This window comes from Bactrocera tryoni, chromosome 5 (genome assembly GCF_016617805.1).
Source record: "Bactrocera tryoni isolate S06 chromosome 5, CSIRO_BtryS06_freeze2, whole genome shotgun sequence".
Taxonomy (NCBI): domain Eukaryota; kingdom Metazoa; phylum Arthropoda; class Insecta; order Diptera; family Tephritidae; genus Bactrocera; species Bactrocera tryoni.
In genome coordinates this window covers 72,650,584-72,674,943 of record NC_052503.1, presented here as the reverse complement: position 1 = coordinate 72,674,943, position 24,360 = coordinate 72,650,584, and the positions used below count along the sequence as shown (strand labels likewise).

The following is a 24,360-nucleotide window of genomic DNA, read 5'->3' as shown; positions in this document are numbered from 1 at the left end:
CAATCTCACAGTGTATACATATACATACATACATATATGAGGAGTGTCTTTGCAAAAGATAACATTTAATTTTTTTTTAAACTATATTTGAACTCCAGTTCTTAGTGTTAGTGTACACAATTTAGTCACTTAGATTATGACCGATAGTTTTTAAGTGAAAAAATGTTAAATGCGAGTGTTTGTTTCCAAACGACATATTTTTCCCCATAAAAATATTTAAAAAAATAACCTTTTCTCATTTTGAGAAAATTAAGTTAATACTATGTCGATATCACCATTTTAAAAGACACTCCTCATGGAATTTTACAAATTTTTATTGTAAAATTATTTTAGTAATCATTTTGTGGAGTATCACTCCTGCTACGCATATTTGTGCATTTCTCTTGTGCGTCTACGGCATTGCCGTACTGACTGTCTGTTGTATTATATTTCATGCTGAGCCTGAGCCATTTGCTCTTCAGACATTTCTGCGCCAATTGCGTATTCTTTTCTCAAGATGCTGTTTGCATACTGTTTCGATGACATGCAATGCCAAGTCCACATTGTTGTAGGTGACGCAGAGTGGTGGACAAATGCTGAGTACCTAGGAAATTTCATAAAAGTTAGACGAAATTTGTTAGGCAACTGACATTTTTAGTTACATATACTACAGACAATATGTACATATGTATTTTATATACATGGATAAAATATAAAAAAAATTCCATGCATAAAAGTATTTGTTTGTGCTTGGCTAAGAATTTCTAGATGAAAGGAGAGGATTGTGTGCATGTATGTGCATTGACAAAAAGTGAGGTTATAAAAAATAGATTTGCTTTGATTTTACCTTTTCTCTTTAAGAAGATGAACTAAAAGATAATAATATTGACATAAAACAAAAATATTTTAAATTTAATCACTTATACATATTTATTATTTTAACCATTTTATATTTATTTTTATATTTATTTTTTTATATTTTTTATTATATAAAAAATATTTTGAATTAAGTTTTTAAATTTAATTATTTATATATATTATTTAAAAATTTTTTATATTTATTTTTTTATTTAATTTTTTTTTTTTAAAAACTTAATTATTTATTTTTATTATTTTAAAATTTTTTTATTAATTTTTTTATTATTTTTATTTTTTTTATTTTTTTATTTTTTATTATTAACATTAAAGTTGTTAACATGTTTTATAGTTATTTCCGATCTATTTATTTATGTATATATATTTTTTTTAATTTCTTTTAATACTTTTTTTTTAATACCTTTGAATAATTTTTTTTTAAATTTATTTTTATACATTTTTTTAATTTAGTCATTTTTTTGTTTATTTCAATTATTCATTTATATTTCTTATATTTATTTTTAGTTACATATAGTGTTTCTTTTCCATTTTACAGCTGTTTCCGCGAAAATGCACCACTTCAACACATCAGTACTTGGATTTAAATCATTTTTGCGCAATTTCAAATACATAACACCTACATTAGGGTGGGTAAAAAAAAAATAATATTTTTTTCGCTTGGTACACTAAGTAAGCATTTTTGTAGAGCAGTATCAACTATGAGATTTTCGATATGTAATGATTTTTTTGTTGAGTTCTAAAATTCATAAAAACATTCCCTTAAAGTAACTAAACTTTAACCGTTAATATATTTTAAACAGTTATGTTTATGAAAAAATCCATCCAGGCTTTTTTGTAGAGCATTCAAATTCCTACCAAATCTATGAAACGAATTATTTTTTCAATAAGCTCGCTTCCAGAGATTTGAACTTTTTTTTTATTTATGTGATAGTAAGAAAAAAATGATAATTCTAAGTCGGTGGACATTCCGGTGTCTAAACACCTATTTTTCAGTGTACCAAGCGAATAAAATATAAATTTTCTTGCCTGCATTTCATAAGCATCCTACCACATCCTTACAAGCGCTCATACTTGAAAATTGCAAACATTTCGTTTTTAGGAGTCCATACAGCGGTAAGTACATAAATAAAAATTTTAATTTTTTTTTTTTAACAATTACATGTGTATGTACGTTCCTTTATTTATTATTTATTATTTCCACAATAATAATAAAATCACCAATTTGCTAACATTGCATAATATACCTAACATATTTTCCGATATAATAAAAATGTTCAGGCACTATAAAGCACTAAAGGGGGCATCCTAGTCTTGAAATGAAAAAAAATGAATCTACTATATACATACATATATACCTATATAACGTCACCTAAAATGCCAAATTACGTAACATCACTTTCATAAGTTTACAGATGAAGGAAAACGTTGTAATAAAAACCATTCACATTGAAAGAAAGTTTGAGTTTTGGTTATAAAATGTTTATATATTGGTTACCTATTGGTTATATCTGACAGCAGAAACTGAAAATTGTATACTATATATATGTAAATTTGCAAGCGAAGTAAAAACGATGTAATAGCATTCATACTGAAACATAATTTGAGTTGTGGTTATAAAATATTTACATATTGGTTACCTATTGGTTATATCTGGCAGTGCAGGCTGTAAATTATTTGCTACATATGTATATGTATTATGATGTAGTAAATCGTTAGCAATAAAAATTTAATTTAGATTTTGTTTGCGTTTTAGGTGACGATATATACCTATATATAATATATATATATTTTTTTTCAAAGTTTAACTATTCACAAATATGTCTACAAAAGCATTAAAGAAAAAAAATGTCGGCGCTTTAGGTATTTTGCTAACGTGCCACTTTATGCGCTTTTTTCTTCAAACTGCCTTTCTCTGAACTATGCCGACTATTTCGCTGATTCTACTACACAGATTTACGTGAAATTTTAAGAGTGTGGTTTTCTACATACATACATATATCTAGAACTAACCATATCACCAAATTTAAATTTTTACTATGTTTAAATTCTAAAGTGTATTTTTCAAAACTATACCTACGATTTCCCCAGTACTACTGGACCGATTGACGTAAAATTTTTAAAGGGTCTTGTCTATGTCAGGAACTAACCATTTAATCAAATTTCAATTTTTAATTTTTTTCCCCAATTTTCTGTAGAACCAGACTTAGCGACATTATTCTGAAATAATATTTATAATTTTTCGGTTTGAAATCGCTAGAAGTATTGATATCCCGGGTATGGTCACGTGTCAGTTTTTTGAGACCTACACTTCATCAGCTGGTAATTTTTGAAAATTAAGACTTTTTTGAAATTTAAAATTTTTGTATACTTTGAAATTTTTGAAAATTTAGACATTTTTGAAAATTTAGAATTTTTTGAAATTTAATTTTTTTTTTTGAAAATTTAGAATTTTTGTAAACTTTGAAATTTTTGAAAATTTAGACTTTTTTAAAATTTAATTTTTTTTTGAAAATTTAGAAATTTTTAAAATTTTTGTAAATTTTGAAATTTTTGAAAATTTAGACATTTTTGAAAATTTAGAATTTTTTTTGAAAATTTAGAATTTTTTTTGAAAATTTTAAAAAATTTGAAAACTTTGAAATTTTTAAAAATTTTTCCATTTTTTGTATTTTGATTTTTTTCTGTCTTCTTTTAATGTTAATAAACAACTAATAAAAAATAGATAGTAAAATTGAATTACTTTTTTTACGACAAAATTAGCTGGAATTCATGCCTCTAGACTAGAATACACCCCCCCCCAAAATGCCAGTTAACTGTTAAAAATATGTATAAAAATTATAAATGCATATTTCACTTAAAAAACTTGCAAAAAACAATATTTAGTCTTTGGAGTTGCCTACTTAAAGTAATCTACACATACAAAGCTTATTTAGAACTCAAAATGTTGACCTTTCAGCCAACAACAAACAACCGCAAAGCTTACATTTAAGAGGTAATAAAAAGCAGTGTAGGGAACTTGACCCATAGGAACATGACGACTATTTTAAGCGTATGCGTATGCAAGAAAAAAATTCTTAACTAACTACTAGAGAAAAAAATAAGACAAAAGACAATTATTGCTTTTAAGTAAATGCAGTTCCTTTAAGCATTTGAGCCGCGCGTCTATAGCTTTTTGTTCGAAACCTCGGTTATAGCGTTTGCTAAAGTGTCCACAGCGAATTTTACATCTGTGTTCGTAATGCACATGGGCGGTTTAATGCGGAAAACCTGCAAAAGAGAAAAGAGAAAAGGGAAAGAGAGATGTGTTGGGATAGCAAATAGGGGTGTGTGTTTTAGTATGAGCGAAAATGTTGGTTAAAATCAAGCAATTGATAGTATTTTTAAAGGCTAGAGGGCTAGACAAAAAAGTGATTGTTTCTATGTACAAAAGTAAACAACAACAATTGTCAAATAATAAATAAAATTTAAAATCTAAGTACAGTATACTCTCAGAAGAACTGCGCGTTTTCACCACTAACATTTATGAAGCAATATTTCTACTCACATTGCCATTTAGACCGCCACGTCCGAAGAGCACACCCATATTCTTGCAGGTCTCCCAAATTTCCAAAACATGCGGCGCGCTAAGTGGGGCCCGCGTAGCGCGATCGGATACCAACTCAACGCCTATCATCAAACCCTTGCCGCGCACGTCGCCAATAATCTCGAAACGTTCACGCAACTCCGCCAGGCATTTGAGGAAGTATGTACCCACAGCTAAAGAGTTTTTCTGTAGTTTCTCTTCCTCGATAACATCCAGTACAGCTAGACCGACAGCGCTGGCCATTGGATTGCCGCCGTAGGTATTGAAATGCAGCGCTTGTCCAAGCGATGCGGCAATTTTGGGTGTAGTGACCACAGCGGCTAGTGGAAAGCCATTACCGATGCCTGCATGAAAAATAATTAACAGATTTATACCGTAAATATTATTGGTATTGCCGTCAACTAACTTACCCTTCGCCATTGTGACAATGTCCGGTATGAAGTCATGGCTCTCAAATCCCCAGAAATGATCGCCGGTGCGTCCGAAACCGGTTTGTACCTCATCGGCGATGAACACACCACCATTGGCGCGCACCAATTCAGCCGCCTTCTTAATGTAACCTTTCGGATATTGCACCGTGCCGCCTACGCCTTGTATGGACTCAGCGAACATAGCGGCGACACGTCCACGCGGCAGTGAGTACTTGAAAACTTCTTCTAATTGTTCATAGTAACGCGCGCCAGCCAAGCAGCCGGTCTCTGGCGTGCACTCGCACTTACGATCCGTTTGTATGAGCGAATCGCGACAAGCTGCGCCGCCCCAAAGACCCAAATACGGATCTGGGTTCATAACATGCTGTATGCCGTTATTGACGCCGGGTAACGGAAAGCGCCATGTCGAGAGCGCCGTCAGACCCATGGTGTACGGCGACATGCCGTGATAGGCATTGCGGAAAGTGATAATATCCTGATTGCCTGTGTATATGCGCGCCATCAGCATGGCGAGATCATTAGCCTCCGAGCCAGAGTTAACAAAGCACACGGCTTTTAGTTCGCCAGGCATTTTGGCCGCCAAACGTTCGGCGTATTCGTGTATCTTTGGATGAAAGTAAATGTTTGTTGTATGCCAGAGTGTGTTGATCTGCTGCTCTAGCGCGCGATTCACTTTACTGTTGAGGGGCAGAGAAGAGAAGAGAATTCAAGTTATTTAATCACACACAAAAAAAAAGAGATGGACTGAATTGTTACTAACGGATGACAGTGACCCACTGAAACTGTCACTATACCGCCGAACATATCCAAATAACGACGGCCCTCGTGATCGAACAGCCATTGCATATGTCCGTTGTGTATCAGAAGAGGCTTCTTGAAATGCGGCACAATGTTCGGTGTAATATGCTTCTGACGTATCTCCAGTATTTTCTTGTAACTTGGTCCCGTATATTGTTGTGGTTGATAGTCACATTCGGGTATTTCACTTTGTATTTCCGGCATTACAGCTGGTGAGACCTTCGAATACAGTGTTGTGGTGGTACGTTGTTGAAGGCCTTGGCACATCAAGCGCGCCGTTTGGACTGAAATTTTAAGTTCGTTGTGGTTAATACAAGATATGAAGATGGTAGAAATGCTGCTCGTAATATGAAATCTAAACTGTTGGGCTTTTTTGTGAAGCTGGCTGCTAGCTGGCTCTATATAAGAAACGCAGCCACCGTGTCTGGCCACTGTTAAGGGACACTCGCGCCGCGATGTGATGTGATTTAACAGTCCTGCGATGGCTTCAGGGCAACTGGCTGCCAGCTGGCTCTATATAAGAAATGCAGGCACCGTGCCTGGCCACTGTTAAGACTCGCGCCGCGATGTGATGCGATTTAACAGTCGTGTGATCACTTCGGGGGAGCTGGCTGCTAGCTGCATCTAACAGATGTGACTTAACAGTCGCGCAGTGACTTCAGGGCAACTGGTGCTATATAAGAAACGCAGCCACCGTGTCTGGCCACTGTTAAGGGACACTCGCGCCGCGATGTGATGTGATTTAACAGTCCTGCGATGGCTTCAGGGCAACTGGCTGCCAGCTGGCTCTATATAAGAAATGCAGGCACCGTGCCTGGCCTCTGCTAAGGGACACTCGCGCCGCGATGTGATGTTAGTTAACAGTCGTGCGGTGACTTCAGGGCAACTGGCTGTCAGTTGGCTCTATATAAGAAATGCAGGCACCGTGCCTGGCCACTGTTAAGGGACACTCGCGCCGCGATGTGATGTGATTTAACAGTCGTGCGGTAACTTCAGGGCAGCTGATAGCCAGCTAGCTCTATATAAGAAATGCAGGCACCGTGACTGGCCACTGTTGGGGTGACATTCGCGCTGCAATGCGATGTGATGTAACAGTCGTGCGGTGACTACAGAGCAGCTGGCTGCTAGTTGGCTCTATATAAGAAATGCAGCCACTGTGCCTGGCCAGTGTTAAGGGAACACTCGCGCCGCGATGTGATGTTATTTAACAGTCGTGCGGTGACTTCAAGGCAGCTGGCTGCTAGCTGGCTCTATATAAGAAATGCAGGCACCGTGCCTGGCCACTGTTATGATGACACTCGCGCCGCGATGTGATGTGATTAAACAGTCGTGCGGTGACTTCAGGGCAACTGGCTGCCAGCTGGCTCTGTATAAGAAATGCAGGCACCGTGCCTGGCCACTGTTAAGGGACACTCGCGCCGCGATGTGATGTTAGTTAACAGTCGTGCGGTGACTTCAGGGCAACTGGCTGCTAGCTGGCTCTATATAAGAAATGCAGGTAACGCAGGCACCGACTGGCTGCTAGCTGGCTCTATATAAGAAATGCAGGCGTCGTGCCTGGCCACTGTTTATGATGACACTCGCGCCGCGATGTGATGTTAGTTAACAGTCGTGCGGTGACTTGAGGGCAACTGGCTGCTAGCTGGCTCTATATAAGAAGTGCAGGCACCGTGCCTGGCCACTGTGAGGTGACACTTGCGCCGCGATGTGATGTGTTTTGAAAGTCATGAGGGAAGAATTATTGCCCATGATATATATATGTACATTGTATGTTGGTGAATTTGTCTGTTCAATTGCGTTCTGGGATCTATTTGTTTCGCAATATAAAAAATACATATATACAAAATAAATAAAAATATTTTATACTGAACTGAGCCAAGCCGTCACATGGACAATTTGTCTAATGTACAAATATAATGTTCTACTGATTAACTATCAATTAGTAAATTATCACGTGTTATTCGCCGTGGTTTGTAAACATATTACATTTTTTTCACTCTTTCTTTGTGCTCATGTATAATATACATTAATGACTCCTACGAGCTGATTAAAAGTGCATCGAATATAAAAGGCACAATGAACTGACATATTAACACGTTCAACAATTTACATTGTAATCGCGGCAAGTTAAGTCCGAATCAACTATGCACTATGTACAGTATGTATAAACTGCGCCATAATGGCATTGCACGATCACGTTCAGGGACATTTTAGTGCATTAATCTACTTATATAAGCGAACAGAAGAGGGAAGAGAATTAGAAAGTTGGGTGGGAGTGCATTAATTTGTTTTAATTAGGCTATGTTGGGTGGCAAAGCTTATATTAGCAGCTATAACTGGTAGCAACTTATTAAGTTAGTAAAATATATGACCTTAAGTAAGCAGTCTTAAGCCTTGTCATAGTCCACAAATTCCAATTATTTAAATTAAAAATAATGATCACGTGTACCCCAAACCGCAGCCGACAATGTAAATGTGCAGCCGGTTGAATGGAATCGCAAATGATCGCTTTACATATATGCATACATATGCACATATGTAATTACTCAAAATGAAAACTGATAAGACAAGCATATGTCGAGTCAAGTTCAAGACGCAATGACGCTGTTTGCTGACTGCTGATCTACATATAAACCAGATTCCTGCTAAAAATTACTAGGAGCATAAGGTTTATAGAAAAGAGCACAAATTAGATAAGGTTTGATGCGTAATAGACATATGTACATATATTATTATACTATGAAATCTAATCCAAAAATTCGTGAATATATGCTTAATCTCTTATTTATATCCCGAGTTCAGTACGAGTATATACATATGTATGTACATATATACATATATGTATGTATATGTTTGTGCTCAGCTCACTATCTCTGCTGTTACTTTTGGTTCATAAATAATAGTCGAAAATCTCACAGTTATCCCGATTTTCACTTTCAAATATTCTTTTTTATCTTATCACTTGTGAAGCGTGTGTCTGCCCAGGCTACTCAGTTTTATATTAAGCTGCTGTCAAATAAAGTAAATGCTGGCCCCCAACGAAGCTGATAAGCAGCCATACGATACAGACTATACGACCATTACGGCTGTCAGATACGCTACAGTTAAGACTAGTTGAATGATCTTTGTAATATTTTAACCTCAAAAGCAACAATAGTAAAAGCAGTTCTTGCATTTCAAAAAAAGTATTTAGTGTGAATTCGAATTTTTTTTTTTTAAATATACATATACATATGTATGTATATTTTTTAATCTTTTAAATATTTTTTTAATACTTTTTTACTTTTGTGTATTGTTTACTAAAGTTTTAGAATTACATAACCTCACATTCGATTTTTTTTCAATTATAAAAAAAAAATACTTTTTGTGCAGGTCTTATTTTGCCTTTGAAAAAATTATTAAGTGTAAACCTTTTTTATATAAAAATATTTAATAAATTTAATTTTCTATTTTTAAACATTATATTTTAGCCGCCAAGGCAACAAAAAGAAAAAAGTTCTTGCATTCAAAAAATAACTTAGTGTAGATTCCGAAAAAAACTTTAATAATATAAAAATTCTAATGTGTATCTCGAAAAAATTATGTAAACATTTCCAAAAATTAAAAAAAAAATATGATGTGAGGTTGTGTAAAAAAAAATTAATTACAATTAAAAAAAAGTTAATTATAAATTTTAATAATTTAAAAATTTTAATAATTTTTTTTTAATTTTAATTAATTAAAATTTTAATAATTTAAAAATTTTAATATTTTTTTTAATTTTAATTAATTTTTTTTACACAAACTCACATCAGATTTTTTTTTCAAATCTAAACAAATATTTTTTTTTAATTATTAAATGTAAAAATGTATTTTTATATAAAAATAATACTAAATATATTAAAAGTGATATAAACAACTTTTATTTTATTTGCGTATTTTTCTTCAGTAAGTATATTTTGCTTTTGAAAAAATAATTAAGTGTAACATTGGAATCTGAAAAATTTTTGAATGAAAAAATTTTATTTAATAATTTAAAACTTTCATAAATTTCTTTTGCTTTATTTTTTCGAATGACTTAACCTCAATTTGTTTTTTTTTTTAATTATTTAAGTAAGTGAATTTTACTTCTGAAAAAATAATGTATTTGTAACTTTCGGTTAAGGCAAATTTTTGATATGAAAAATATATGATATTCAATAAGTACATTTTACTAATAAGAAAAATACTTTCATGAGTAAATTTTGCTGTTTTTTCGAATGACATAACCTCATTTTTGAATTTTTTTCAAATAGAAACCAATATTTTTTAATTAGTTACTTTCAAATAATTATTAAGTGTAAATCAGAATTTTTTTAGTACGACATAACCTCACTTTTGATATTTTCAATAGAAATAAATACTTTTCCAGTAAGTGTATTATACTTCTTTGGTATTTATATTCAATAAATTAAAATTTTCATAAATACCCTTCGCTTTATTTTTTAGTACGACATAACATCACATTAAAATTTTAATTCAATAATTTTAAAAAGCATAATTGTTAAAAACAAAATTGAAAAAAAAAAATCCAAAAGTCGCACGCGCCCGCTTATAGCGTACCATATCAACATATGTTGCCACTCATATCGCTCAAATAGCAAAAAAAAAAAACAACAAAAAAATTAAGTATATTCCCACTTGTGTGCATATGCGCACACTTATAAGACTTACGCGCCAGCACCATTTTTTTATTGTTGTCATTATTATCTACATACAAATGAGTGCTCTTGATAAGAAATTGTACCGGTTGTTTTTGTTGTTGCCTCCGCTTATTTTCTAGCTATTTATAGAACGACCAGCGTCTAAACTACGCAGCTGTTGATATTAGATTGTGGTCGCTAGTTGTTGTTGTGATTTGTTTGTGAACTATAGATTGTGGTCAGTGTTTGTTGTTGTTATTTGTTTGTGAATTAAGAATATAACTACGCTCAGATCATACCATTCATAGAATTTGCATAATTAAAATTAATAATTAATTAAACTATGCAATAAAATGTCTGCTATTGAACATGTGAACATAAAAAATTTTGTAAAAATTTTAATATATGAAAAAATTATTTAAATTTTAAAATTATTATTTTTTTCGGAATGTGTACTAAATTATTCAGTGTTACTTTGAGATTAAAATATAAGGTTTCAATAAAAACTAAAATTTAGTGAATATTTTGTTTTAATATAGGTATATAATATAAAAAATATAATAATTTATATATAATAATCTATAGCGATATATAATTTTTTTTAGAAAAAAATAAAGCATTTAAGAAATAAACCATTAATTTTTTTTGATTAATATTGAGAGAAGAGATCTTGAAAATAATAATTTGAAAAATTTTAATATTTCTGCCAGTTAAGCTAAGCAATTGCATAATTTTTTCATTAACATCCAGCAGGAGACCCTAAAGAGATGTCTGTATATACGCGAAATAGTCCCATAGTTTTTGAGATTTTTGGGCAGAAATTCCTCCCAAAAAAGCTATTAATTTGTCGGAGCGGTCGATATCGGACTACTATAGCATATAGCTGCCATACAAACTGAACGATCGAAATCAGGTTTATGTATGAAAAACTTTTTTGTTTTGGGAGGTATCGGCATGAAATTTGGCCTAGTATATATTATAAAATAACGGTATAATCTGAGCAGAAATTTTTCAAATCGGACCATTATAGCATATAGCTGTCATACAAACTGACCTATCAAACTAAAAATCTTGTATGGAAAACTTTTTTAATTGAAAAGATATCTACACGAAATTTAGCATGAATTATTATACAATATAACGGTACAATCTCCGAAGAAATTTTGCAAATCAAAGCACTATATCATATAGCTGCCATACAAACTGAACGAATTGAAAACAAGTTTTTCTATGGAAAACTTTTTTATTTCGTGAGATATCTTCACGAAACTTAGCATGGTTTTTATTTCAAAATAACTGTACAATATCCGAAGAAATTGTTCAAATCGGATCACTATATCATATAGCTGCCATACAAACTGAACGATTGAAATCAATTTTTTGTATGGAAAACGCTTTTATATGAGGAGATATCTTCACGAAAACTCGCATGGATTACTGTACAAGATAACGGTATATTCACTGAAGAAATTGTTCAAATCGAACCACGTTAGCATATGGCTGCCATACAAAACTATGGCTACATTTGTATTTGTGAAGGGTATTGTAGCTTTGGTGACACCGTAAATAATTTCTTTTCTTTTTTTGTATCAATTTTAATTTCAGTTTTCTTTATTTTGGTATAGCTCTTTTAGTTTAAAGTTTTTATTTTTTTTTTTTTGATATATTCCTTTAATTTGAATTTTTTTTATTTTTGATACATTTCTTTTAAGTTTTATGTTTCCATATGTTTGTCAAAAGAAATTCGGACTATTCTCTTTTTATTGTCGCCCTAAAATTATGTTTTAATTTTTTATATTTTTTCCATATGTTTGTCAAAAATAATTGGAACTAAATACTCCGGTGTTTTTGGGCTTGCGATCTAGGGAATTTTTTTTTTTTTTTTTTTTTGTGGCTCAAAATAGTCCTTAAAAGCCATAGTTTTTTAAATATTTATGAAAGATATATTTTATAAAAAATTTTCCACTCACCAAATGCATTTTTCGACAACATTATGCTTCACTATTACGCTTTATGCCCGACTCGGTATGAAAATCCTTTTTAAATACACTTTTGTTGAAACGCACTTAATTTTGCAGCGTTGTCTCTTGCGCGCCTCAATTAATGCCAATTTATGCTGATTTTTTAAATGTCAATGCAGTCGCGGGTCCACTTTTAATTCAACTTATCTATTTGAGTTAATATTTTTTTGAATGCAACAACACATTTACATATGAACTTTCAAATTACAACAAACAGTTCAATGGCACTGCAGCAAGAGGAGACCAGCAACGTTAAGCAGCCGCTGCAATAGGCAACTATTCGAGGGAATCGCTAGTGAACTGCTACGAGCGGTGACAACAACGCAACTAAAAGTTTCAATTTATTGAAAACCACTTGGAAGCCAAGCGCGCACATACACGCGCACATGTCAGCGGCCAGCGGCGTACGCCGCACAAATGTCCAAACAGCCAGCCAATGTCTTTGGCGGCAGCGCCGGCATCGGCGTCGCTGACTCGTGTGTTGTGATGCCAGGCGCTCCTGGCAAGTGTGAAATCTAAGCGCTGCAATCAGAATTAACAATTGATAAAATATGTATTTGCATGCATACAAACACACGCACATATATGCATAGCAATACATGTACATTTGCGCTAGAACAAATGTGGCTGTGTGCGCGCTTTCAGGCGCATTTGCGTTTGGTGCACGCTGCCAGCGCGTATTGGTCACATAGACGCGCGTATGTGAATATGCGCTTATGTGTGCATGTATATGTGTGTTTCTATGTGTAATTTATGCTTTTGCGCCTTCTGTGACGCCGTACCGCTTGCGGAAAACATTTCGAGCGGCGCCCCGTTCGCTCCGGTTTTGGTATAGAATTGCGCTGCGGTCGCGTGCACGCGCACTCGTGCGCCGAACAGGGTCTCCGCCGCTGTGTGTGATAAGAAAACAGCAGTGAAAACATTGAGACAGCGCTTAAACAGATTAAATTAGTATAAATGTTTACTGGAGGAGCGGCAGACGGGTGGTACTACGACTAGCATAAAATGTGAACCGCGCCGCGTTGAAAGTGAAAAGGTAAACAAAGCGTATGAAGGTGTGCGATCGTTTGTGGTCATTGAGCATTGATTGAGCTTTCTGTGAGAGAGATGGTTACGCGGAAATAACAATTAGTTTAGATTAGGTTAGGTTAGGTTAGCTTGAGAGGTCGATCCTAAGAGAGATCTTACTTAGGCAGTTATAACTCCGGTTCGTTGTCTTACCCAAAGCTTCTATATAATAGATCATAAGACCCCTAAATATTCATAAAGCGATTTCAGCTTATCATAAATTTGTTGAGACGGCTAAAGTCCGTTTCGGCTTTGTTTGCTGGTTTGCCGAACTATGACTGCCGAGATTTTTCAATAGACGAAGCGCTTTGAGCCGTCCGGCTTACATATGTCAGTTTCGGTTATGTCTTCTAGTTCATTGTAGATAAGACTAGCCAGATGTCTGGCCAAGGCTGGACAATGGAGAATAAAGTGTCTGGATGTCTCCACCTCAACCTCCTCCATACAACTTGCGATTAGATTTTTGCTTTATCCCACTGATGCCTACTGGACAATGTCTAGAGAGAACCTCTATAATTGCGACAAGATGAACTTTGCGAGTAGTTCAGTAGTTCTTGCGTTCAACTTTTAGGATTTTGCCGTAGCACAGAAGTAGGTCGTCGACCAGCCTCTGCTAACCGCACGTGAGGTCCATTAATCCAGTGCTAGAACGCAAGAAACCTGGCACATTCCAATGCGAGTGCGGCAGGAGTTCTACCTCTGACCAGCTCGTTGGCTTTTCAAACGAGTCTGATGATGAGGTAGCTTGATTTTCTTTGTAGTGAGGACAAACCCTCCTTGACTACCTTGGAGCACACAGTTAGCGATCACAGCGGTAGTATTGCTGGTCTACTGTCGAAATGAATGCTCTTCTGCCTAAAAGAGGCTGCACTTCATGGTAGCACGACCACCGCTAGCTCAATAGCTGCCACTTCTGCCTGAAAAACTCTACAGTGGTCCGATATCGTAAAACTAAAGGCTTCCTAACTTCGACCCATCCGCGAAAAAGTTCACTGCCCCTTTTCCAGCGACTCCTCCCCATTCACATATCCCCCTAGAATAGAAAAAACCGTCACAAGTAGTTTCTGCGCAGCAAGTTTTCAATAATGTAGCTGAGGAAAGCGAAAATTGCGGCGTGTCCTTATTGGAACCACTTCATATGCCAAGCTTCTCCGGGCCTCAGTGCGCACTTCGCACCAATCAATCGAATCGATCTTATTCGTAAGCCATCTATTATAGCTAAATTATTTACCACACACCCTATACGCCAGCGCTCATAGGTGTACACGTTTATACAGTTGCTATATGTGTCCTCAGATCAACTTTCAAGCGATCTATGTTTAGCTCATAACTACAAAAATAACAATAAACAAACTTAATCCGCGCGCAGAAATTCGTCGTAGTCACAATTGCGTTTGTTATGGCAGCTGCATCAGTGTCGGCTCCTTAACGCACGCCTTCACACCTTAGCGACGCGCACAACACACACCTGTGAAGCTCACACAGCGGCGAATGCAAATGCGAAACCAGTTATTTTAGTGCGTTAAGTGGAAAATCCAATTTTAGACACATTTTCTTCGTTCATTGTACGCATTTCGTAGACCTATGATTATATGCTTTAAATATGTGTGCTGGTAGGTATGTACATATGTATACAAATATGTATACATATACATATGTATGTATGTAAGCTTATACAAAAGCATCTACTAGAGCTTGTTCGAGAAAAAAATTAATAAAATACTTAATTTGCTTAACCTCTTTACTCTATTATTTGTAAAGCCAGGAAATGATATGGAATTAAAAGCAAAAATTTTAAAAAATTAAAAAACTTAAAAAATAATCGCGAAAAAATTGAAATTAAAAAAAATATTAAATTATAATTATAAATAAGTTATAAAAAGAAAAATTATTAATTAAAATATAAAAAATAAAGAATTAAAAAATTACAAAGGAACATAATTAAAAAAGAAATAAAAAACAGTTACAAAAATTAAAAATGTAATTAATTACAATTATAAATAGGTCGGTTATAAAAAATAAATAATTAAAAAAAATTAAAAACTAAATAAAAATATAATCACAAAACTGAAAAAAATAATAATAATAAAATAAAATTTAAAAGTAATGAATTATAAAGATAAAGAAATTACAAATAAATATATATAATTACAAATACAAATTAGTTATATATAAATAATTTATGGAAACTTAGTGAAATAATTGCAAAAACAAAAATTAATGAAATAAAAAAAAATAAATTAACCAAAAAATACAAACTTAAAAATTTACGACATTAAAAAATCAATCAAGAAAAAAATTACAAAAAAAGTAAGCATAAAAAAATAAATTAATGGAATTAATTATAAGAAATAATTTAATGAAATCGTAAAAAATATGAAAACATTTTCAAATTACAGAAAAGTTAATAAATAATAATAAAACTATATAAGAAACATGATTGAACGACACATAAGTTACAAAAATATGAAAAAATCAAAATTATTTAAACATAAATATATATGTACATAGTACATACATAATAAAAAATAAAAAAAAATAAAAAATGTGGGTATAAAATTAAATTAAGAGACAAAAATACAAAAAATTAATAAAAATTGTATAAGAAACCATAATTATAAAAAAAAATTATAAGAAAAATAAAAAAATACAAAAATTCTATAAAACAAAAAATTATGCACAAAATTATGAGAAAATAACAAAATATATATGTATGTATAAGAAAATAATTTATGAACAAGTAAAATTATAATAAAAGAAAAATTAAAAAACAAAAACTAAAAAGTTATAAAATAATTAAAAAAATATAAAGATTAAGAGAAATAATAAAAATAAAATAATAATACAAATAATAAATAAATAAAAAAATAATAAAATAATAAAAAAACAATAAAATAAGGCCTGAAAAAAACTAAAAATCTTGAAAAAACTAACAAAAAATTATAAAAAATTAAAAAAACAAATATTTTAAAATATCTATGAAAAAAAATTATGAGAAAAGTAACAATGTACTATACAAAAAATTCTATAAAAAAATCTCTCATAATATACATATGTATATAAATAAAATAGGTTACGAAAAAGTAAAATCATAATAAAAGAAAAGTTAAAAAGTTATAAAAAAAATAAATTGTATTATTATTAATAAGTTATAAAAAAATTTTAAAGAAAAAAGTTAACGAAAATGTAAGTTATTAATAAAAAATTGTAAATAAAAAATATGTAATTGAAAAATAATATAATGGGTTGTCAAAAAAGTCTTGCGGTATTTTTATTGAATTTTTTGTTTTTATTGAAATTGAAATGAATTTTTGATGACTCATGCCCAGCTCTTGACCGATGCTCCTGCTGCTACTATGCCTTTCTCTTTCGACCAATTCAGCGATTTTATCGCAATTTTCTAAGACAGGTCTTCCGGAGCGTGGCGCATCTTCGACCACCTCTACACCAAAACGAAAACGTTGAAACCATCGTTGTGCGGTGGAAATGGAAACTGTATCGGGTCCATAAACTGCACAAATTTTATTGGCGGCTTGAGATGCATTTTTGCCTTTATCGTAGTAGTATTGTAAAATATGCCGTATTTTCTCTTTATTTTGCTCCATGTTTGTGACGCTATAACTCACGAACGACTTAAAAGAAAGAAATCAAGTCAAACACGTGTTAGCGCGTGAAATGAGCTTTCCAAAAAGGTATAGCATGACCCGATGCGACGAATAAAACTAGAACTACGCGCTTTCAGCGCCAACTAGCAAAAATACCGCAGGACTTTTTTGACAACCTAATATCTAAATATCAAAAAAAAATCCAAACGGAAGTGAAAAACAGAAATCAAAACGGAAGTTAAAGCTGACTTCAAACCGAAACGAAAGTGAAGTAGATTTAAAACGGAAACAGACATCAAAACGGAAGTTAAAGCAGTATTCAACGCGGAAACGGAACGGAAGCATACTCAAAAAGGAAACAGATATCAAAACGGAAGTTAAAACATACCTCAAAAGGATTGGAAACAGACTCAAAACGGACATCAAAACAGAAGTTTAGACAGATTTCAAGCCGGAAATGGAACAGGAAGATAATCAAAAAGGAAACACACATCAAAACGGAACTTAAGGCAGACAAGAAACAGAACGAAAACACACTTTAAGGAGAAACATACATCAAAACGGAAGTTTAGGCAGATTTCAAACCGGAAATAGAACAGAAGCATGCTCAAAACGGAAACATACATCAAAACGGAAATTCAAACCGCAAACAGAAGCAGACTAAAAACGGAAGTTAAAGCAGACTTAAGGCCAGAAACGAAACAGAGGCAGACTACAACACTTCGTAAAATGGAACGTCTCACACATGTATCACTTACTTCAACAGCAAAAAAATTATAGCATACTTTTAGGTGCTTGCGCTTTATACATATGTGAAAATCCAGATATACAATGCATAATAACGCTTCTTAAAAGCATTTTCAAAGAACAACTGCTAGTTGCACCCTACCATGCCAAGTTGGTTGAAGTTTTAAGGCAATATGCGTGCAAAAATAGACATTTCTAATACATGGTTGGTTGGTTAAAAAGGGCAGCGCAAGAGCGCCAAAACACAGTCGGCTGCACTTAGACGCATTGTGCTCGCGGATATTAATCTAATTTAGCCTTATCTAACAACTCAGTGGTTTTGTTAAAAAAAAACACCGATTATTTTCCATCCCAGCTGACCAATGTCACTTTGAAGCATTGGGTGTATTAGTTGGTGTTTTAAGCTATTTTAAGGTTAACAAACACTTTGTTTTCATTTTTTTCAACTGTTTTGTTTTATTTATGCTTTCCACACTACTAAAATCAACTGCTTAAAGCTGTTCAAAACATATTTTTCACTTTTTATACAACAAATTTTTGTTTGCTGAAATCACAATAAATGATATATGTAATTAACATTATTATGTACACATTACCAAAAAAGCATTAATTAATTTTAATTTTTTTTGCACAATATTGTATTAACCAAAATGCAAGGAAAACAAATAATTTGTAATAATCAAAATTTTCAAATTAGGCTACTGCTGTTGTTGTTGTTATTATGTATGTAGGTATTTTCAATATTTTGCAAGTAAATTTTTATGCTTTTTTGTTATTTTTGTGGCGATCACTAGTAGTTTACACAAAATCTCTGCTTTTAACACTATTTATCTTTACATATTGCTCCAAAACTTTATTATTTAATTAATAGTTGTTATTGTAGCGCGATTAGGCTCGTTTATATTTCCCTTGTGTATTTGTTTGTGTGTGTGATTAAGTTCGTTTGCACGTTATTGCTTAACTGCTGTATAAAGTTAAAAGGCATTTATTGCATTGCTTAGGCAAAGTAAATAGACAATAGAAATAATCAGTTATCTTACAATAAACAAATAACACTCAAATGAGCCGTACTAAAAATTAAGCGACATTACAACAATTTTTTGCATTTATGTTTATATGTATATGTATTTATGTAGTGAACATGATACTTCTTTCTTTATACTCTTGCATTCGAGTTTTTGCAGTTTTTTTGTTTGTATGTTTGTTTGTTTTAAATTAAGTTAATCGCAGTTTGAGGTTACGCATACACGATTATGTATTATATTTGATATAATTTAATGCATAGTTGAGTTGAACAAATCGTATTTGCGACCAAACGAAAGTAATATTTATTCATATTGTTAGCATTGTATGTAACCGATAAAAATTTGAAATCAAAATAATGCTGTACACAAAAATTACAATGTAGGGCCATCCGAGTAGTCCTCGTAATCATCACAATCGTCTAAAAAGTCTGAAAATAAGTCGGGACTAACATCGTAGCCCACACGTATTTCAGAATTCTCAATGTCGGCAGCCATTTGACGTAAATTATCCACACCGGCGAGAAGTTGCCTGTCAAAAAAGAGCAATTAAATTCTATTAAAGTTAAAAACTAAACACAAATACTGGGTACCTCAGGTTGTTTTCCGCATTTGATGCTGCCTTCAGCAAATCTCTCGAAAATTGTTGTGTTCTGGACGGTCGGCCTACAGTGCCTGCACGCACACCGGCAGCGGCGCCTGCAGCGGCTCCTACACTGGCGGCGCCACCAGCACCCGCGTCCACTACAAATGGACGCGCACGATCACAGTATGGTACATTGAAGCCGCCCACAGCACCCTCTTCGCGCAGCGTCTCATTTTCATGACGCAATGTCTCCAATTCGGACTGCATAGATTTGCGTACGTTAGTATTAAAAATATGTTTTTAATAAAGCTTTAGCTTACCGTCAACTTGGCCAGCTGCTGCTTCAGCTTGATGACATGATTTTGTGACGTTGCGCCGGTTGCTGCTGCTGCGTTGGTGCGCGTGCGTTTACTTCTTTCCGTTAAACTGTCGACGCGCTCAGTCGTTTGCAGCTCCTCAAGCCTGTGTTGCTGTTGTTGTTGTTGTTTTTGTTGTTGCTGCTGCTGTTCACTGGCCCGCAACTGACGTTCTAAGTCATCTGCGCGCCGCGTCTGTTCATTAAGTGCTATGCGTGCGTCATTTAATTCGCGCTGCAAACGATCGTTTTCGATGCGCAGCCGCGACAATTGTGACGAGATCGGCGGGTCATCTGGCGAGCCTATGGAATTAGATGGCAAACCGACAGTCACATCGGCCAGTCGCTGTGAAGAGTGTATTATTGGGCCGTCCGAGAGAAAATCTGGCAGCATTTTTGCGTTAATAGCAGTGGACTCGGCTGTTGCACCGCCGCCGCCGCTGCCGCCACCATACACAGCCGAAGGTCCGGGTATACCGATACCAGCACTCACGCCATTACCAGCAGCTACATCGCACACATTGCTGTTGCCAACGCCGCCGCCGCCACCAATTGCACCACCCGCCACATCAACATCGCTGAAATCGCGTATCGGTGAATTCGGCGGCGAATTGAGATGCATGTCGTGCGCATACCACGAGTCAAGCCAATGATCTTGTACGAAATCAGGCAAAACCGCGGCGGGAAATTCACCGGCATTGCTGGGCAGCGGGCGAGTGACTGGTGGTGCGGCCGCTACCGCAGCACCGCCACAAGCACCGCTATTTATGTCACTGAAGGGCAAATTCCCTTTCGGTTTGGACGAATTTGTGTTTAAGGCAAGACGTGTGGGACGCGCTTCCCTCATGCCAGCGTTAGCGCTAACGCTTGGCGCGCCTGTACGTCGACGCGGCGATGATGTTGAGGATGACATGGGCATTTCATAGTTTGAATATGAGCGCGGCACATATTGGTGCCGATCATATTCACTCGCATTATTTATGTTGTTGCCTATGCCCGCACCACCATCACCCATACCGCGGCTGCTGCGTGAGGGCGTCGTGAAAAGATCTGTAAAATACAAACAACAAAATGAATAAGAAAAAAATAGTGCAAATGTATTAAGATGTTACCACTACTCTCTGGGTAGGGCAGGGCAAACAAATCTGTAAACATAAATAAACCAAAATATAAAAAATAAAGACACAATAAATATAAATTCAAAAAGAAGCAAATGTTACCGCCACTCTCTGGATAAAGCCGAAACCCGGAGTTTGCGTTTGCGCCAACACCTGCACTTCGCACACCACTCGGCCCAGTGCTGGTGACCCCCTCTGCTTCACCATCTGCACCGCTAGTCACATATTCGGCCAGACTTGCTTGCGAGTCGAACGATGAAAATCGTGGGGAGCGCTTCATTTTTGTGGCTGATGTACCAAACGAATTGCCACCTTCAGGTTGGCCTGCACTATTGGTTGCCGACAAACCGCCAGTCATAAGCGATGATATTGATGTGCTGGAAAGCGAAGCTGACTGAGGAACTTTTGGCCGTGCGCCAGTTGACGTTTGAATTGACACACCACTGCTGGACGCTGTTCTTACAGTATTATTTTGTGGACCATTCGTGCTACTGGAAGCCGATGTGTCCAATGAAGTGACTGTAACAGTGCTGGATGGCGCCGTAATCGGTGGTCCACTACTTAAGAAATGTTTAAAAGAAAATGAGGATGAATTTTGGGTTGGCGCTGTATGTGGTTGTGGTGCATGTTGGCTAGTGATGCTGCTGCTTACAGGTTCCCATGTAGAACTGATATTTGTCTGTTGCATTGTGCCTATTAAAAACAAATAAAAAATAAGTAAAATTTTCCAAAAATTGCACTCTCTATATTACAACTTACCATCTGGTAGGCCGCTGCTACTTGTACGGCCGTTTGTGTAATCACCATAACCACCGTTATTTTCACTACCAGCAACTGGCCCATTTATACAAAGGTCCGCAACCAGGTCATTGAGCTTGCCACGCATAAAACTTGACGTAGACGCCCCAAAGTGATTACTTCTAGAACTTGTACCGGCACAGTCTCCACCACCTGCACTTGTGACCTTGCTCTTGTCACCGGTTCTGGCTATATCTCCCACCATTAGATCGGCTTCACAATATGACCCCGCAGTTGGTATTTCTGTTGCATTCGATGTCGACGTCACACCCACAGATGCGTTAAGTGAATCCACACCGTTATTGTTGCTGTTGCTGCTACTACTACTACTATTGTTGTTGTTATGTTGCACCTCATCGTTTTCTTTTGCCATTATTTGTTTTTGTTTTGCGCAATTCTGTTATTGTTGTTGCCGCTACGTTACTTTTCTCGTCGTTGTCCCTGTCTGCAGTTTTTTTCGTGTTAGTTGCAATGGCAATTTTTCGTCTTTGTTCAGTTTCTCTTACCGCTGCTTGCACTTATTGCACATTAACTGACTTTTATGTTTAAGCTATGTGTTTCCTCATAAAATATTCAAAATTGCACATTTATATTAATTGAGAAAGCGCAACAAGACTTAGTTGGATTTGAAAGTTTACAGAAAATTTCAAGAATTGTTAATTTTCTCAAATCTGAAAGGCCCTTCAGTCAATGATACCAGACTTGCTTAATGAACAATGTTGCAGAGGATTCTAATAATCATTGTGAACAGCAGTTTCTTTTAATAAAATTATAGACTTGACTAAATTTATTCTCAAATATTTGGAAGCCTTTAATTATAGCATATCAACTTAATCAAGATTTAATCGCCCTCATTTTAAAAACTCTGAAATTAATTGAAAGTGTCCTAATTATAGCATATATAAATCATTTTTATATTTTCTTTTATAGTCTTCATAAAACCAAAACGCGATTAATTTAACAAAATTAACGATATGCCATAATGCTTCAAATGTTCAATATCCATAAATATCGCATGTTTCTTTCTAATGAAAAATCTCTTAATTTTTTATCAATAATTTCCAATTAGTTTTAATTGTGATTCTGTCGTTAACTCTCAAATAATTTCATTGTGAATTTTTACAATATGATGAAGAAGCGAATAAACAAAATCAGCTGCTTACTTCAATAAAAAGTATTTACAAATATAAACAATTTTTTTTAACGATTTTTATCAAGATGGAAGTGTTTCATTGTACTCCCTCAGAGGAGGAGCTTTTACCAGAACGAGAAATTCAGTGTACCTTTAATGGTTGTAAATCTGTTTTTACAAATGCGGGTAATCTGGATATGCACCTACAACGGCATCATGGTAAAGAGCCTAGCAAAAGATCAGATTTTAACGGGAAGCAATGTGTTTTCCATTGCCCGAAGATACAATGTACATATCACGAACACCATACTAGTAAAATGCATTTCAAAACACTAAAATACTTGCGACAACATTACAAAAAAGTTCATGCGTCTAAAATAAATATCTGTGATAAATGTGGAAAGGCTTTTATTAGTGTCAATCAGTTAAAAACACATATGGAGAAATTGTGCGGCATCAAATACACCTGCTTGGAGTGTGGTTGGGATTATAGCAGTAAAGAAGCATTATTGACACATGGTAAACGCAAAGGACATGAGGTGCGAGATAACGGTTTGGTTGAAAGAAAATCAAAACATCTTCAAAAAACACAATCACAACAAGAAGCAAGCCAAAGTAATGATCAGGAAACGCAAACTGAAGGTAAGCGTTCAATACAAATTGTTAGAGATATTAATATAACCCTTTGTTTACCAACAGTTTTGCCTATGTCAAAATATGTTGCAAAGAGCGACATATCGACAGAAACAGAAGATATCCATGCATATGGTAAACATGCGTCAACGAATACACATTCACCAACTGACATAGAAACCCAAACAGAAAGTAATATGTTAAATACAATGCAACATACCACCTACAACAACTTAAATACAACATTGAACAACTCGTTGTCAACTGTGCAGTTCTTGCCTCCTTCTATCCATACATACACACAAACATACGATGATTTGTTCACTGATTCTCTGCTGGGTTTCACAGATATACAAACACAAACCAATTGGTCTAGTTTTGCTGATGCCGCCACGGACGCAGCAAGTAACGAAGACGTCTCAGTGCATCACTATAACACATCCAGTGCAGGCACATGTACACGCTGTGCGTCCGATGAGTTATTAGTGTCGACAGAAACCCAAACCAGTTTCACGCAATGTTTACTCGAATCCCGCACAGCTAATGGCGATACAGAGGATGGAAACTTTAGCCTGTATCAAACACAGCATACGCAAACTTGTGACATGCTACTGGGTGCACTTTTTGGCGCACAGGAGAGTGATTTGATTGGAGGGTTTCAGTCCACCTATACGCAAACATGATGGTTTGACTTGGACTTGCATGTCATGGGAGATAGAGAGGAGCAAAGTTGGAAAAGTCAAGCCGAGTAAAATTAAAAAAAAAAATATGTATTTTACAACTATTGTATATTTTATTTTATGTATTATTAGAAAACTTAATTGATACTATTTACTGTTAACTGTTTCTTATAAAATAACAATAATCAATAATATAAAATAATAAAAATTCGACCTACTTTGATAGCTTAGGTTGATATATATAATTAATAAAAAATAACTCGTAAT

General features: G+C 34.6%; 3 protein-coding genes across 7 annotated transcripts; 1 reads left to right on the top strand and 2 right to left on the bottom strand.

Annotated features, from left to right (window-relative positions):
* Nucleotides 1–69: 69 nt before the first annotated feature.
* LOC120776525 (alanine--glyoxylate aminotransferase 2, mitochondrial) lies at nucleotides 70–12,695 on the bottom strand. Of its 2 annotated transcripts, none has more exons than XM_040107252.1 (5): nucleotides 12,299–12,694; nucleotides 5,630–5,951; nucleotides 4,849–5,546; nucleotides 4,400–4,782; nucleotides 70–583 (listed from the first exon to the last, which is right to left on the bottom strand). In XM_040107252.1, the coding sequence occupies exons 1-5, from the start codon at nucleotides 12,318–12,320 to the stop codon at nucleotides 458–460; spliced, it is 1,551 nt and encodes a 516-aa protein (XP_039963186.1). In that variant the 5' UTR covers nucleotides 12,321–12,694; the 3' UTR covers nucleotides 70–457. The 2 variants fall into 2 exon arrangements, with proteins under 2 accessions (XP_039963186.1, XP_039963187.1); XM_040107253.1 differs by lacking the exon at nucleotides 70–583 and adding an exon at nucleotides 3,741–4,122 and having other exon boundaries at nucleotides 12,299–12,695.
* On the top strand, nucleotides 1,727–24,324 carry LOC120776526 (myoneurin). Of its 2 annotated transcripts, none has more exons than XM_040107254.1 (2): nucleotides 1,727–1,968; nucleotides 22,867–24,324. In XM_040107254.1, exon 2 carries the CDS (start codon nucleotides 22,867–22,869, stop codon nucleotides 24,094–24,096), a length of 1,230 nt encoding a protein of 409 aa, XP_039963188.1. In that variant the 5' UTR covers nucleotides 1,727–1,968; the 3' UTR covers nucleotides 24,097–24,324. The 2 variants fall into 2 exon arrangements, with proteins under 2 accessions (XP_039963188.1, XP_039963189.1); XM_040107255.1 differs by lacking the exon at nucleotides 1,727–1,968 and having other exon boundaries at nucleotides 22,797–23,422; nucleotides 23,480–24,323.
* Nucleotides 18,739–22,327, bottom strand: LOC120776524. Of its 3 annotated transcripts, XM_040107249.1 has the most exons (7): nucleotides 22,155–22,327; nucleotides 21,610–22,093; nucleotides 20,953–21,543; nucleotides 20,845–20,877; nucleotides 19,698–20,782; nucleotides 19,385–19,638; nucleotides 18,739–19,323 (listed from the first exon to the last, which is right to left on the bottom strand). In XM_040107249.1, the coding sequence occupies exons 2-7, from the start codon at nucleotides 22,019–22,021 to the stop codon at nucleotides 19,167–19,169; spliced, it is 2,532 nt and encodes an 843-aa protein (XP_039963183.1). In that variant the 5' UTR covers nucleotides 22,022–22,093; nucleotides 22,155–22,327; the 3' UTR covers nucleotides 18,739–19,166. The 3 variants fall into 3 exon arrangements, with proteins under 3 accessions (XP_039963183.1, XP_039963182.1, XP_039963185.1); XM_040107248.1 differs by having other exon boundaries at nucleotides 21,610–22,327; XM_040107251.1 differs by lacking the exon at nucleotides 20,845–20,877 and having other exon boundaries at nucleotides 21,610–22,327.
* Nucleotides 24,325–24,360: the final 36 nt, after the last annotated feature.

What these genes read in the sequence shown, in the direction of transcription:
- LOC120776525 (XM_040107252.1), bottom strand. Translation starts at nt 12,320, where the DNA reads ATGTTGTCGAAAAATGCATTTG. An exon ending in CATTGTCACAATGGCGAAGG is followed by an intron (nt 4,783 to 4,848) that starts GTAAGTTAGTTG and finishes TTTTTCATGCAG; the next exon opens with GCATCGGTAATGGCTTTCCA. An exon ending in GTGGCGGTCTAAATGGCAAT is followed by an intron (nt 584 to 4,399) that starts GTGAGTAGAAAT and finishes GAAATTTCCTAG; the next exon opens with GTACTCAGCATTTGTCCACC.
- LOC120776524 (XM_040107248.1), bottom strand. Translation starts at nt 22,021, where the DNA reads ATGGCAAAAGAAAACGATGAGGTGCAACATAACAACAACAATAGTAGT. An exon ending in TAGCAGCGGCCTACCAGATG is followed by an intron (nt 21,544 to 21,609) that starts GTAAGTTGTAAT and finishes TGTTTTTAATAG; the next exon opens with GCACAATGCAACAGACAAAT. An exon ending in AATGCGGAAAACAACCTGAG is followed by an intron (nt 19,324 to 19,384) that starts GTACCCAGTATT and finishes CTTTTTTGACAG; the next exon opens with GCAACTTCTCGCCGGTGTGG.
- LOC120776526 (XM_040107254.1), top strand. Translation starts at nt 22,867, where the DNA reads ATGGAAGTGTTTCATTGTACTCCCTCAGAGGAGGAGCTTTTACCAGAA.